Source organism: Hyla sarda, chromosome 1 (assembly GCF_029499605.1).
Source record: "Hyla sarda isolate aHylSar1 chromosome 1, aHylSar1.hap1, whole genome shotgun sequence".
Classification (NCBI taxonomy): domain Eukaryota; kingdom Metazoa; phylum Chordata; class Amphibia; order Anura; family Hylidae; genus Hyla; species Hyla sarda.
Window position 1 is genome coordinate 388,576,926 of NC_079189.1, and position 16,913 is coordinate 388,593,838.

At 45.6% G+C, this 16,913-nt stretch overlaps 1 protein-coding gene across 1 annotated transcript in view; it reads left to right on the forward strand.

Moving 5' to 3' along the window:
- The window catches only part of LOC130276228 (rho GTPase-activating protein gacHH-like), a 108,059-nt gene that overhangs the window by 37,724 nt on the left and 53,422 nt on the right, over positions 1-16,913 (forward strand). Inside the window, exon 6 of the mRNA XM_056525289.1 lies at positions 3,803-3,891. Within this exon, the coding sequence (XP_056381264.1) occupies positions 3,803-3,891 (89 nt within the window). The remainder of the gene's footprint in view (positions 1-3,802; positions 3,892-16,913) is intronic.

Sequence of the window (16,913 nt, forward strand, 5' to 3'; positions counted from 1 at the left end):
TTTTAATCAACTGGTGCCAGAAAGTTAAACAGATTTGTAAATTACTTCTATTAAAAAATCTTAATCCTTCCAGTACTTATTAGCTGCTGAATACTACAGAGAAATGTCTTTTCTTTTTGGAACACAGAGCTCTCTGCTGAATCACGAGCACAGTGCTCTCTGCTGACATCTTTATCCATTTTAAGAACTGTCCAGAGTAGGAGAAAATCCCCATAGCAAACATATGCTGATCTGGACAGTTCCTAAAATGGCAAGAGATGTCAGCAGAGAGCACTGTGCTCGTGTTGTCAGCAAAGAGCACTGTGTTCCAAAAAGAAAATCATTTCCTCTGTAGTATTCAGCAGCTAATAAATACTGGAAGAATTAAGATTTTTTAATAGAAGTAATTTACAAATCTTTTTAACTTTCTGGCATCAGTTGATTGAAAAAAAAAAAATTCCACCGGAGTACCCCTTTAACTCCTTCATGACCCAGCCCATTTTCACCTTCAGGACCTGGGCATTTTTTGAAAATCTGACCACTGTCACTTTAAACATTAATAACTCTGGAATGCTTTTACTTATCATTCTGATTCCGAGATTGTTTTTTCGTGACATATTCTACTTTATGTTATTGGTAAAATTTCACTGATATTTGCATCCTTTCATGGTAAAAAATCTAAAAATTTCATGAAAATTTTGAAAATTTTGCATTTTTCTAACTTTGAAAGTCTCTGCTTGAAAGGAAAATGGATATTCCAAATAAATTACATATTGATTCACATATACAATATGTCTACTTTGTGTTTGCATTAAAAAATTGACAAGTTTTTACATTTGGAAGACTCCAGAGGGCTTCAAAGTTCCGCAGCAATTTTCCAATTTTTCTCAAGATTTTCAAAATCGTAATTTTTCAGGGCCCAGTTCAGGTTGGAAGTGGATTTTAAGGGTCTTCATATTAGAAATACCCCATAAATGACCCCATTATAAAAACTGCACCCCCCAAAGTATTCAAAATGACATTCAGTAAGTGTTTTAACCCTTTAGGTGTTTCACAGGAATAGCAGCAAAGTGAAGGAGAAAATTCTAAATCTTCATTTTTTACACTCGCATTTTCTTGTAGACCCAATTTTTGAATTTTTACAAGGGGTAAAAGGAGAGAAATCTCCCTAAAATTTGTAACCCAATTTCTCTCGAGTAAGGAAATACCTCATATGCATATGTAAAGTGTTCGGCGGGCGCAGTAGAGGGCTCAGAAGGGAAGGAGCGACAATGGGATTTTGGAGAGTGAGTTTTTCTGAAAGGGTTTTTGGGGGGCATGTCCCATTTAGGAAGCCCCTATGGTGCCAGAACAGTGGACCCCCCCACATGTGACCCCATTTTGGAAACTATACCCCTCATGGAATTTAATAAGGGGTGCAGTGAGCATTTACACCCCACTGGCATTTGACAGATATTTGAAACAGTGGACTGTGCAAATCAAAAATAGTATTTTTCATTTTCACAGACCACTGTTCCAAAAATCTGTCATACACCAGTGGGGTGTAAATGCTCACTGCACCCCTTATTACATTCCGTGAGGGGTGTAGTTTCCAAAATGGGGTCACATATGGATATTTATTGTTTTGCGCTTGTCAGAACTGCTGTAACAATCAGCCACCCCTGTGCAAATCGCCTCAAATGTACATGGTGCACTCTCCCTTCTGGGCCTTGTTGTGCGCCCCCAGAACACTTTGCGCCCACATATGGGGTATCTCCGTACTCGGGAGAAATTGCATTACAAAGAGGGTCTTTTTTCCCTTTTACCTCTTGTGAAAATGAAAAGTATAGGGCAACACCAGCATGTCAGTGTAAAAAATTAATTTTTTTACACTAACATGCTGGTGTAGACCCCAACTTCGCCTTTTCATAAGGGGTTAAAGAAGAAAAAGCCCCCCAAAATTTGTAAGGCAATTTCTCCCGAGTACGGCGATACCCCATATGTGTCCCAAAACTGTTGCCCTGAAATACGACAGGGCTCCAAAGTGAGAGAGCACCATGCGCATTTGAGGACTAAATTAGGGATTGCACAGGGGTGGACATAGGGGTATTCTATTCCAATGATTCCCAAACAGGGTGCCTCCAGCTGTTGCAAAACTCCCAGCATGCCTGGACAGTCAATGGCTGTCCGGCAATACTGGGAGTTATTATTTTGCAACAGCTGGAGGCTCCGTTTTGGAAACAGTAGCGTACCAGACGTTTTTTATTTTTTTGGGGAGGGGAGGGGGGCTGTGTAGGGATATGTGTATATGTAGTGTTTTTTACTTTTTATTTTAGGTTAGTGTCAGTGTAGTGTAGTGTTTTTAGGGTACAGTCACATGGGCAGAGGTTCACAGCAAGTTTGCCGCTGGAAGTTTGAGCTGCAGCGCAAAATTTGCGCCATCTCAAACTTGCAGCACTCACTGTAAACCTCCGCCCATGTGAGTGTACCCTGTACATTCACATTGGGGGGAGGGGGCAAACATCCAGCTGTTGCAAACTCCGAGCATGCCCTTTGGCTGTCCGTGCATGCTGGGAGTTGTAGTTTTGCAACAGCTGGAGGAACACTGGTTTGGAAACACTAAGTTAAGTAATAAACTTTCAAGTGTTTTGCAACCAAACTTGTTTCCAAACCAGTGTGCCTCCAGCTGTTGCAAAACTACAACTCCCAGCATGCATGGTCTGTCAGTGCATGCTGGGAGTTATAGTTTTGCAACAATTGCAACAGCTGGAGGCACTGAGGTAGGAAACGGACAATGTTTCCCAACTAGTGTGCCTCCAGTTGTTGCAAAACTACAACTCCCAGCATGCCCAGACTGCCCAGGCATGCTGGAAGTTGTAGTTCGGCAATATCTGAAGGATCAGATGTTGCCGAACTACAACTTCCAGCATGCTTGGGCAGTCTGGGCATGCTGGGAGTTGTAGTTTTGCAACAACTGGAGGTCCACAGTTTGGAGACCACTGTATAATGGTCTCCAATCTGTGCTCTTCCAGATGTTAGAGAACTACAACTCCCAGCATGCCTGGACAGACTGAGCATGCTGAGATTTGTAGTTTTGCAACATCTGGAAGAGCACAGATTGGAGACCATTATACAGTGGTCTCCAAACTGTGGACCTCCAGAAGTTGCAAAACTACAACTCCCAGCATGCCCAGAAAGCCAAAGGCTGTCTGGGCATGCTGGGAGTTGCAGTTTTGAAACTCCCAGAGGCAGCAGTGAGATCGCTTTACGGCGATCTCACTGCTGCCAATGAAGATGCCGCACTGCTGCCGGAAACTCACCTCCGGGACGCAGCGCTGCCGGGACCGCCTGGAGGACGTCGCTCGCGCCGGGACCGCTCGGGACACTGCTCGGACGGGTAAGTGACGCCGGGGGACGGGTCAGGGACACTTAGCAGAGCGGTGTGTGTCCCGATCCCCGTGATCGGGACTCACACACCGCGCTGCTAAGTATTCTGATAGCGAAGCGCTGCTATCAGCTAGTCAGATTTGACCAGCTGATAGCAGCGATCGCTGGGGGGGGGGGGGTGGGGGATGAAACCCCCCGTGGTCGCATGGTAAGATGGCTGGCTATCAGTGATAGCCACCATCTTTCCGGGCGCTGCGCGATGCCGCGAGTAGCGGCAAAAATGTTCATGACGTACCTGTATGTCATGGGTCGGGAACACCTTGCCACCCATGACGTACAGGTATGTCATAGGTCGGGAAGGGGTTAATAGACTAAAAAATTTTTTATCTATAGTACTTTCTTGCAAAGCTTGGATTTTTTTTTAAAGCATTTTTATGCTTTTGTTCATTTTCCACAGTGTTGTGAAAAAGAAAATATTTTTGTTTGGAGGTCAAGAGGACAAAGCTGCAGCTGAATGTTTGCCAGGAATGTACTCATTTGACCTGGGTAAGAAGCATCAAATGGTTTGTAATGTTCTTGTATAGTACCAATAGTACAATAATTTTATTACAGGACGGAGACTTCACATTATGCTTATCTTTCTTTACTGAATTTTATAGCAGCAAACAAATGGTTAACTTATAGATAACAAGAAAAAAGTTTTATGCACATATAACAGAATGATCCGTAGACCATAATGGTATGGTCCATCAGATATATAATGAAGCAACCAGTAAACTGCCTCCTCTTACTTTGCTGCTATAACAAAGATAAGTACTGTATAGAAAAAAATCTATCTATTCAGTGCATTGCCGTTATATGACACATTTATTTTTCCCTCAGACGCGGCCCTAACCGCTTATCTGAGGCATAACGTTCAGCTGGTGATCAGCTGACCTTTCCTGTGCTTTTTTTTACCTCAATAATATCGCTGCGCTCTCATCCCCGTCAGTCAGCGATATCCTCCATTCGGCTATGAAGCACTGACTAATTCCCCATCAGTCTGCTCAGTATGCGGTCTGCTGGCGCCATCTGCAGGACAAAATTCATTACTGCATTAATACAGTATCCTTACAGTGCCTGTATTCCTTCTCCAATGTGTTTATATATGATTTCATTTACATAGGTGTATTATAGTTCCTGTTGCTTCATATAACCAATATTATCTGTCCATATATATTTATATTTTAATCAACACATATATATTTTCATCTATCTATTCCTGTACACATATTAAGTTATTATTCATATTTTCTTGACTATCTATTTATATTGGTATTATTTATTATTCATATATTAATTTCTTATTATTTATTAAAAATGTACTTATTTTTCATATATAGGTATATATATTATTTATTTATATCATTATATATCTATATATATTCATATTTTAGATTAAAATTTTCCTATATTAATTCATATATATATATATATATATATATATATATATATATATATATCCTTTCACCTACAATGACTAATGAGGAATCTAATAATATGGTGAATTCACCTTCTTATGAGATGGTAGGGAAGGATGTTTTACAAAAAATCTGTACAAAAATCTGTTCACACTGCAGTTAATTCAGCCAATAAAATAAACAAGGCAGTAAAATAAATGCAAATAAACAAGGCAGTAAATCAGAATGAGGTGATAATAATGGGGGACTTTAACTATCCTGATATAAACTGGGAGACTGAGACCTGTGAATCTCATAAAGGAAGCAGGTTACTGACTATAGCTAAAGACAATTATCTGTTCCAAATGGTGCAGGGCCCGACCAGAGGGGGCGCCCTGCTAGACTTAATATTAACCAACAGACCTGACAGAGTAACTAATGAGCAAGTAGGAGGACACCTAGGAAATAGTGATCATAATTGTTACGCCGAGCGCTCCGGGTCCCCGCTCCTCCCCGGAGCGCTCGCTTCACTCCCTCCGCTGCAGCGCTCCGGTCACGTCCTCTGACCCGGGGCGCTGCGATCCTGCTGCCAGCCGGGATGCGATTCGCGATGCGGGTAGCGCCCGCTCGCGATGCGCACCCCGGCTCCCCTACCTGACTCGCTCCCCGTCTGTTCTGTCCCGGCGCGCGCGGCCCCGCTCCCTAGGGCGCGCGCGCGCCGGGTCTCTGCGATTTAAAGGGCCACTGCGCCGCTGATTGGCGCAGTGGTTCCAATTAGGGTTTTCACCTGTGCACTTCCCTATATTACCTCACTTCCCTTGCACTCCCTTGCCGGATCTTGTTGCCTTAGTGCCAGTGAAAGCGTTCCTTGTGTGTTCCTTGCCAGTGTTTCCAGACCTTCTGCCGTTGCCCCTGACTACGATCCTTGCTGCCTGCCCCGACCTTCTGCTACGTCCGACCTTGCTTCTGCCTACTCCCTTGTACCGCGCCTATCTTCAGCAGCCAGAGAGGTGAGCCGTTGCTAGTGGATACGACCTGGTCACTACCGCCGCAGCAAGACCATCCCGCTTTGCGGCGGGCTCTGGTGAAAACCAGTAGTGGCTTAGAACCGGTCCACTAGCACGGTCCACGCCAATCCCTCTCTGGCACAGAGGGTCCACTACCTGCCAGCCGGCATCGTGACAGTAGATCCGGCCATGGATCCCGCTGAAGTTCCTCTGCCAGTTGTCGCTGACCTCACCACGGTGGTCGCCCAGCAGTCACAACAGATAGCGCAACAAGGCCAACAGCTGTCTCAACTGACCGTTATGCTACAACAGTTGCTACCACAGCTTCAGCAGTCATCTCCTCCGCCAGCTCCTGCACCTCCTCCGCAGCGAGTGGCCGCTCCTGGGATACGCTTATCCTTGCCGGATAAATTTGATGGGGACTCTAAGTTTTGCCGTGGCTTTCTTTCCCAATGTTCCCTGCATCTGGAGATGATGTCGGACCTGTTTCCCACTGAAAGGTCTAAGGTGGCTTTCGTAGTCAGTCTTCTGTCCGGAAAAGCCCTGTCATGGGCCACACCGCTCTGGGACCGCAATGACCCCGTCACTGCCTCTGTACACTCCTTCTTCTCGGAAATCCGAAGTGTCTTTGAGGAACCTGCCCGAGCCTCTTCTGCTGAGACTGCCCTGTTGAACCTGGTCCAGGGTAATTCTTCCGTTGGCGAGTATGCCGTACAATTCCGTACACTTGCTTCAGAATTGTCCTGGAATAATGAGGCCCTCTGCGCGACCTTCAAAAAAGGCCTATCCAGCAACATTAAAGATGTTCTGGCCGCACGAGAAATTCCTGCTAATCTACATGAACTTATTCACCTAGCCACTCGCATTGACATGCGTTTTTCTGAAAGGCGTCAGGAACTCCGCCAAGATATGGACTCTGTTCGCACGAGGCGTTTCGTCTCCTCGGCTCCTCTCTCCTCTGGTCCCCTGCAATCTGTTCCTGTGCCTCCCGCCGTGGAAGCTATGCAGGTCGACCGGTCTCGCCTGACACCTCAAGAGAGGACACGACGCCGTATGGAGAACCTCTGCCTGTACTGTGCTAGTACCGAACACTTCCTGAGGGATTGTCCTATCCGTCCTCCCCGCCTGGAAAGACGTACGCGGACTCCGCACAAAGGTGAGACAGTCCTTGATGTCTACTCTGCTTCTCCACGTCTTACTGTGCCTGTGCGGATGTCTGCCTCTGCCTTCTCCTTCTCTACAGTGGCCTTCTTGGACTCTGGATCTGCAGGAAATTTTATTTTGGCCTCTCTCGTCAACAGGTTCAACATCCCAGTGACCAGTCTCGCCAGACCCCTCTACATCAATTGTGTAAATAATGAAAGATTGGACTGTACCATACGTTTCCGCACGGAGCCCCTTCTTATGAGCATCGGATCTCATCATGAGAGGATTGAACTTTTGGTCCTTCCCAATTGCACCTCGGAGATTCTCCTTGGACTTCCCTGGCTTCAACTTCATTCCCCAACCCTGGATTGGTCCACTGGGGAGATCAAGAGTTGGGGGTCCTCTTGTTCCAAGAACTGTCTAAAACCGGTTCCCAGTAACCCTTGCCGTAACTCTGTGGTTCCTCCAGTAACCGGTCTCCCTAAGGCCTATATGGACTTCGCGGATGTTTTCTGCAAAAAACAAGCTGAGACTCTACCTCCTCACAGGCCTTATGATTGCCCTATCGACCTCCTCCCGGGTACTACTCCACCCCGGGGCAGAATTTATCCTCTCTCTGCCCCAGAGACTCTTGCCATGTCCGAATACGTCCAGGAGAATCTAAAAAAGGGCTTTATCCGTAAATCCTCCTCTCCTGCCGGAGCCGGATTTTTCTTTGTGTCCAAAAAAGATGGCTCCCTACGTCCTTGCATTGACTACCGCGGTCTTAATAAAATCACGGTTAAGAACCGCTACCCCTTACCCCTCATCTCTGAACTCTTTGATCGCCTCCAAGGTGCCCACATCTTCACTAAATTGGACTTAAGAGGCGCCTATAACCTCATCCGCATCAGAGAGGGGGACGAGTGGAAAACGGCATTTAACACCAGAGATGGACACTTTGAGTATCTGGTCATGCCCTTTGGACTGTGCAATGCCCCTGCCGTCTTCCAAGACTTTGTCAATGAAATTTTTCGTGATCTGTTATACTCCTGTGTTGTGGTATATCTGGACGATATCCTAATTTTTTCTGCCAATCTAGAAGAACACCGCCAACATGTCCGTATGGTTCTTCAGAGACTTCGTGACAACCAACTCTATGCCAAAATTGAGAAATGTCTGTTTGAATGCCAATCTCTTCCTTTTCTAGGATATTTGGTCTCTGGCCAGGGACTACAGATGGATCCAGACAAACTCTCTGCCGTCTTAAATTGGCCACGCCCCTCCGGACTCCGTGCTATCCAACGCTTTTTGGGGTTCGCCAATTATTACAGGCAATTTATTCCACATTTTTCTACCATTGTGGCTCCTATCGTGGCTTTAACCAAAAAAAATGCTGATCCCAAGTCCTGGCCTCCTCAAGCAGAAGACTCCTTTAAACGACTCAAGTCTGCCTTTTCTTCGGCTCCCGTGCTCTCCAGACCTGACCCTTCCAAACCCTTCCTATTGGAGGTTGATGCCTCCTCAGTGGGAGCTGGAGCTGTTCTTCTACAAAAAAATTCTTCCGGGCATGCTGTCACTTGTGGTTTTTTCTCTAGGACCTTCTCTCCAGCGGAGAGGAACTACTCCATCGGGGATCGAGAGCTTCTAGCCATTAAATTAGCACTTGAGGAATGGAGGCATCTGCTGGAGGGATCAAGATTTCCTGTTATTATCTACACCGACCACAAGAACCTCTCCTACCTCCAGTCGGCCCAACGGCTGAATCCTCGCCAGGCCCGATGGTCTCTGTTCTTTGCCCGATTTAATTTTGAGATTCACTTCCGTCCTGCCGATAAGAACATTAGGGCCGATGCTCTCTCTCGTTCCTCGGATGCCTCAGAAGTTGATCTCCCTCCGCAACACATCATTCCACCTGACTGCCTGATCTCCACTTCTCCTGCCTCCATCAGGCAGACTCCTCCAGGAAAGACCTTTGTTTCTCCACGCCAACGCCTCGGAATCCTCAAATGGGGTCACTCCTCCCATCTCGCAGGTCATGCGGGCATCAAGAAATCTGTGCAACTCATCTCCCGCTTCTATTGGTGGCCGACTCTGGAGACGGATGTTGGGGACTTTGTGCGAGCCTGCACTATCTGTGCCCGGGATAAGACTCCTCGCCAGAAGCCCGCTGGTTTTCTTCATCCTCTGCCTGTCCCCGAACAGCCTTGGTCTCTGATTGGTATGGATTTTATTACTGATTTACCCCCTTCCCGTGGCAACACCGTTATTTGGGTGGTCGTTGATCGATTCTCCAAGATGGCACATTTCCTCCCTCTTCCTGGTCTTCCTTCTGCGCCTCAGTTGGCTAAACAATTTTTTGTACACATTTTTCGTCTTCACGGGTTGCCTACGCAGATTGTCTCGGATAGAGGGGTCCAATTCGTGTCTAAATTCTGGAGAGCTCTCTGTAAACAACTCAAGATTAAATTAAATTTTTCCTCTGCATATCATCCCCAGTCCAATGGACAAGTAGAAAGAATTAACCAGATCCTGGGTGATTATTTGCGACATTTTGTTTCCTCCCGCCAGGATGACTGGGCAGATCTCCTTCCATGGGCCGAATTCTCGTATAACTTCAGGGTCTCTGAATCTTCCTCCAAATCCCCATTTTTCGTGGTGTACGGCCGTCACCCTCTTCCCCCCCTCCCTACCCCCTTGCCCTCTGGTCTGCCCGCTGTGGATGAAATTTCTCGTGACCTTTCCATTATATGGAGAGAGACCCAAAATTCTCTCTTACAGGCTTCTTCACGCATGAAGAGGTTCGCGGATAAGAAAAGAAGAGCTCCCCCCGTTTTTTCCCCTGGAGACAAGGTATGGCTCTCCGCTAAATATGTCCGCTTCCGTGTCCCTAGCTACAAGTTGGGACCACGCTATCTTGGTCCTTTCAAAATTTTGTGTCAAATTAATCCTGTCTCTTATAAACTTCTTCTTCCTCCTTCTCTTCGTATCCCTAATGCCTTTCACGTCTCTCTTCTCAAACCACTCATCCTCAACCGTTTTTCTCCCAAATCTGTTCCTCCCACTCCTGTTTCCGGCTCCTCGGACGTCTTCTCTGTCAAGGAGATTTTGGCTGCCAAAAAGGTCAGAGGGAAAAATTTTTTTTTAGTAGACTGGGAGGGTTGTGGTCCTGAAGAGAGATCCTGGGAACCTGAGGACAACATCCTTGACAAAAGTCTGCTCCTCAGGTTCTCAGGCTCCAAGAAGAGGGGGAGACCCAAGGGGGGGGGTACTGTTACGCCGAGCGCTCCGGGTCCCCGCTCCTCCCCGGAGCGCTCGCTTCACTCCCTCCGCTGCAGCGCTCCGGTCACGTCCTCTGACCCGGGGCGCTGCGATCCTGCTGCCAGCCGGGATGCGATTCGCGATGCGGGTAGCGCCCGCTCGCGATGCGCACCCCGGCTCCCCTACCTGACTCGCTCCCCGTCTGTTCTGTCCCGGCGCGCGCGGCCCCGCTCCCTAGGGCGCGCGCGCGCCGGGTCTCTGCGATTTAAAGGGCCACTGCGCCGCTGATTGGCGCAGTGGTTCCAATTAGGGTTTTCACCTGTGCACTTCCCTATATTACCTCACTTCCCTTGCACTCCCTTGCCGGATCTTGTTGCCTTAGTGCCAGTGAAAGCGTTCCTTGTGTGTTCCTTGCCAGTGTTTCCAGACCTTCTGCCGTTGCCCCTGACTACGATCCTTGCTGCCTGCCCCGACCTTCTGCTACGTCCGACCTTGCTTCTGCCTACTCCCTTGTACCGCGCCTATCTTCAGCAGCCAGAGAGGTGAGCCGTTGCTAGTGGATACGACCTGGTCACTACCGCCGCAGCAAGACCATCCCGCTTTGCGGCGGGCTCTGGTGAAAACCAGTAGTGGCTTAGAACCGGTCCACTAGCACGGTCCACGCCAATCCCTCTCTGGCACAGAGGGTCCACTACCTGCCAGCCGGCATCGTGACAATAATATAATATATTATAACTTGTTCTTCAATAAGGGAATCTCGCGAGGGGCCACAAAAACAATGAACTTTAGGAAGGCAAAGTTTGATCAACTCAGAGAAGCCCTTAACAATATAAAATGGGATAATGTCCTCAAAAACATGAATAGTGACACTAAATGGGAGACTTTTAAGAATATTTTCAATTCTCACTGTAAGATGTATGGGAATAAAAGGGTCAGGAATAAAAGGAAACCAATATGGATGAATAAAAATGTTAAGGGGACAATAAATGACAAAAATAAAGCATTTAAACTATCCTGAGACAATCAGAACTTCTGAGGCCCCTCCTTACAATTTCCCTACTATCCAATCTAGGGTTCTTAATCAATCACCAAAAATCCCTTCTAACACCCTCAAAAGAATTAGAATTCCTTGGATTTCTAATTAATACCCAATCAGCCATATTGTCTTCCATCCAAAAAATTGAAAACTATCCGCAGAGATATACATTCAGTATTGAACAAACAACTAGTATCTCTCTACTCCATTGCCCGCATAGTAGGATTGCTTTATGCCTCCATTCAGGCAATCTTTCCCGTCCCTCTTCATTACAAGGCTCTTCAGCGTTTAAAGGCGAAACACCTGAGAGAAGGATGTGGGATACTCAGATGAGATTTCTCTCACTCTAGATACCAAAGAGGAGCTTCTGTGGTGGCTGCACCATGTTCAATGCTGGAATGGGAAAACCATTTTCAGCTCCCTTCCGGACCTGATTATAGAGTCGGATGCCAGTCTGTCCAGTTGGGGTGCTCGATATGGTCCTCTTTCTATGGGAGGGAAATGGTAAGAAGTGGAATCTCTTCTACATATAAATTGCTTAGAACTTCTGGCAGGTTCTTTCACCTTGAAATGCTTTGTCAAAAACAAATCTCATTGCTGTATTCTCCGGATGGACAATATATCCGCAGTTTAATATATAAATCGTTTAGGAGGCACCAAATCAAAATCATTAACCAACATCGCCAAAGAATTTTGGCATTTTTGTCTGGAGAGAGATATAGGCCCTTATTTACTATGAGTGGAGTGTAGGTTTCTTTGTGGGTTTTAATTCCCTACAATTTTTTTTCCACGGTATTTACTAAGATTTCTCTACATTTTGCACTTTTCCCTACATTTTGCTTTTTTTTACACATGCTCTGATCTGTAGGGTTTCCCTCAGCTCAAATCCACCACATTTTATGTGGAAACCTTAGTAAATATGTTGGGTTTTTATGAAAATGTTGGGAACGCGTCCCTTTTCGGAGACCATGCCCCCTTTTCCCTGCAGTCACGCCACTTTTTCAGGTTTTCTTAGCAAAATGGAGAGTTTGTCAGGGTTTTTTCAATTCTGGCGCAAAATCTGGCGCAGACAGCATTTCTGGCACAATGCGACAGAATCTGGCGCACAACCCGACAAAACATGTCGGGTTTGCTATAGTAAATGTGGACCATAGTTTTAAAAGCAGAATATTTACCGGGTTTATCCAACTCCATAGCAGATTGGAACTCTCGTTTCCTGATCGACAACAGTGATTGGAAACTAGATCCTCTGATCGTCACTCAATTGAATCATCTTTAGTGACCAATTCATCTAGACCTCTTCGCTTCACGTCTGAATCGACAGGTTTCCCCATTCTTCAGTTGGCGTCCAGATCCGTCATCTCAAGGCACGGATGCCCTACTTCAACTTTGGTCCTCAGGGATTCTTTATGCCTTTCCACCTTTTGTATTGATTCCATGGAGTATTCTTCTGACCAGATCACAGAAATCGACAGTGGTTTTGATATCCTCATTATGGCCAACTCAGGCCTGGTTTCCCCAAATACTGGAAATGTCCATAGACCTTCCTCGAATCCTTCCATCTTACTAGATCCATTGGGGAATCCTCATCCACTAATAATGTCGGAACAATTATGTCTAGTTGCTTGGCTCATATCGAGTCGACAAGACCTAGTTTCCAACTTTCACAATCAGCTTGCAACATCCTTTCAGACGCATGGGCCCCAGGTACCAGAACAGGTAATGGATCTGCCTGGAAAATTTGGTCTAATTGGTTCGTACAATGGGCTTTGGATCCCATACACGCACCTTTAAATGAAATCATTAACTTCTTGTCAGACTCTTTAGATACAGGGAAGGCCTATAGGACTATCAATGTATATTGTTCGGCTATATTCAGGCCTTACCTGTAGGAAAACATCCTTTAATTTGTAAATTAATGAAGGGTATAAAATTTAGGAGGCCTCCTTTACCTAAATACCAATCTACCTGGGATGTCAATTTAGTCCTAAATTTATTAGATTCTTGGGGTGAGAATGATCTCCTATCTCTAAAATTTTTATCCTACAAACTTACCATGTTATTATGCCTAATTTCATTTAAAAGGGTTTTGGATGTCAGAGCACTAGAAATATCTCTAGACAATTTCTCCCACAACGAGTAATTTTTACTATTCAAAAATGAACAAAAACTAACCTCAAAACAGTCTCATCCGGCTCTTCCTCAGCAGCGCAATCTCTGCGTTGTTCAATATTTAAAAATCCTATGAAAAGAAAACAGAATTGTTCAGAAGAACTAATTCATCCCAACTAATTTCCTTTTGCACACCATACTTACCTGTGTCTTCTCCAACATTAGTTAGATGGATTTAAACAAACCAAGTAATTAGCTGGAATCGATACATCTATATTTGGAGCTCATTCTACTAGAAGAGCTATGTCTACAAAAATCAAGCTGGCGGCACGTTAGCTGATATTCCAAAAGCCGCAAACTGGTCTTCGCAATCCACTTTCAAGACTTTTTATTTTAGACCCAATTCACATGTGTCTATGTCATTGTTTAATTCATCATAATCTGTTATTATTGACTTTTTCATATATATATATATATATATATATATATATATATATATATATATATATATATATATATATATTATATTATTTATTTTCTTGTAAGGTTTAAACAAGCATAATGTTAAGTCCTGTAATAAAATTGGAGATTTTCCTATCCTTGGTGACAGAAAATATGGATTTTAGTAAGGACAGGAGACTAACATTATCCCTCCCATTTCTTTCTTATCCTATCTGCTAGCATATTTCTTTTCTTTTGCAGTTTAATCCCTTAAGGACCACGCGCGTACGGGTACGCCCTGACGTCCTGGTACTTAAAGGGGCACTCCACTTCTCAGAGTTTGGAACAAACATTTCCGAACTCTGGATTGGCGCCGGGAGCTTGTGACACCATAGCCCCGCCCCCTCAATGCAAGTCTATGGGAGGGGGCGTGACGGCCGACACCCCGTGCAAACCCCTAGGGGGATCCCCGACCCCCCCTGTCCGGGATTGCCGCAAATCGCTGATCCGGTTTGTGGTGACACGATCCCCGGAAAGTAGGGATGATCGGAGCTGTCAGAGACAGCTCTGACCATCCTGAAGGATAGGAGTGAGGTGGCAGGGTTGCCACCTCCTCCCATCCCCTGCCATTGGCCGACCATTGGCAGTTGGGGGCAGGGGGGGTTAAAGTTGAAACCCCTGCTCTACCCACCCCTGGATGTCCGGGCAGAGCGGAGGGAAGATGGCGGTGGGTGTCGGAGTACCTGACTGCAGCAAGGGACCAGCAATGGTGGCGGGACTGATGGCAGAAAGGAGGCGGCAGTGGAGGCAGCAGTGAAGATCAGTGGTAAGTGATCTCCACTGCTGCCTTCTAGCAGTTGCCAAACTACAGCTCCCAGCATGCCCAGATCATCCAGGCATGCTGGGAGTTGTAGTTCTGTAACATCTGGAGGGCTACAGTTTGGACACTACTACACAGTGGTCTCCAAACTGTTCTCCTCCAGTTATTGCATAACTACAACTCCCAACATGTCCTTCGGCTGTCTTGGCATGCTGGGAGTTGTAGTTTGCAACAACTGGAGGCACACTGGTTGGGAAACACTGAGTTAAGTAACAAACTCAGTGTTTTGCAACCAGTGTGCCTCAAGCTGTTGCATAACTATAACCTTCAGCATGCACGGACAGCCAAAGGGCATGCTGGGAGGGTTAGAAGTATGCCTCCAGCTGTTGCATAACTACAAGTCCCAGCATGCCCTTCAGCTGTCACTGCATGCTGAGAGTTGTAGTTTTTACAACAGCTGAAGGCATACTGGTTGCGAAAAACTAAGTTTGTTACTTAGTATGCTGTTGCATACTACAACTCCCAGCATGCACAGATAGACCATACATACTGGGAGTTGTAGTTCTGCAACAGCTGGAGGCACACTGGTTGCGAAACACTAAGTTAAGTAACAAATTCTCAGTGTTTTGCAACCAGTGTGCCCCCAGCTGTGGCATAACTACAACCCCCAGCATGCATGGAGAGCCAAAGGGCTGGGAGTTGTAGTTTTACAACAGCTGGAGGTTCCCCCCCCCCCCCCATATGAATGTACAGGATACATTCACATGGGCAGGGGTTTACAGCGAGTTATTCGTTGTAAGTTTGAGATGCAGCATATTTTCCGCTGCAGCTCAAACTCCCAGCAGGAAACTTTCTGTAAAATCCTGCCCATTTGAATGTACCCTAAATACACTACTACACTACACTAACACAAAATAAAGGGTAAAACACTACATATACCCCTACACAGACGAAGGTGATGTACCAAAACGTACGTTGGAGTGGTGCTATCCTGGTGTCTGCCCACTTGGGGCTCTTACCTGGTAATATTTTCATTGTTCTGTATCTGGCATTTGTTTCTATCACCATGTTTTTATGCACATGACACTTTGTCCTTTATAGTACCTTTTTACCTCATTGTGAGGTTTGTTGCCATTGCTGCTACGGATATATAGGTGCAATATACAGGGTGGGCCATTTATATGGATACACCTTAATAAAATGGGAATGGTTGGTGATATTCACTTCCTGTTTGTGGCACATAGGTATATGTGAAGGGGGAAACTTTTCAAGATGGGTGGTGACCATGGTGGCCATTTTGAAGTCGGCCATTTTGAATCCAACTTTTGTTCTTTCAATAGGAAGAGGTTCATGTGACACATCAAACTTATTGGGAATTTCACAAGAAAAACAATGATGTGCTTGGTTTTAACGTAACTTTATTCTTTCATGAGTTATTTACAAGTTTCTGACCACTTATAAAATGTGTTCAATGTGCTACCCATTGCGTTGGATTGTCAATGCAACCCTAATCTCCCACTCTTCACTCTTCACACTGATAGCAACACCGCAGGAGAAATGCTAGCACATGCTTCCAGTATCCGTAGTTTCAGGTGCTGCACATCTCGTATCTTCACAGCATAGACAATTGCCTTCAGATGACCCAAAAGATAAAAGTCTAAGGGGGTCAGATGGGGAGACCTTGGGGGCCATTCAACTGGCCCACGACGACCAATCCACTTTCCAGGAAACTGTTCATCTAGGAATGCCCGGACCTGACACACATAATGTGGTGGTGCACCATCTTGCTGGAAAAACTCAGGGAACGTGCCAGCTTCAGATCATAAAGAGGGAAACACATCATCATGTAGCAATTTCGCATATCCAGTGGCCTTGAGGTTTCCATTGATGAAGAATGGCCCCACTATCTTTGTACCCCATATACCACACCATACTATCAATTTTTTGTGTTCCAACAGTCTTGGAGGGATCTATCCAATGTGGGTTAGTGTCAGACCAATAGCGGTGGTTTTGTTTGTTAACTTCACCATTCACATTAAAGTTTGCCTCATCACTGAACAAAATCTTCTGCGTAAACTGAGGGTCCTGTTCCAATTTTTGTTTTGCCCATTCTTCAGCACCTGAAACTACGGATACTGGAAGCCTGTGCTAGCATTTCTCCTGCAGTGTTGCTATCAGTGTGTGAAGAGTGGGAGAAGAGGGTTGTATTGACAGTCCAACACAATGGGCAGCACATTGAACACAATTTATAAGTGGTCAGAAACTTGTAAATAACTCATGAAAGACTAAAGTTACGTTAGAACCAAGCACATCATTGTTTTTCTTGT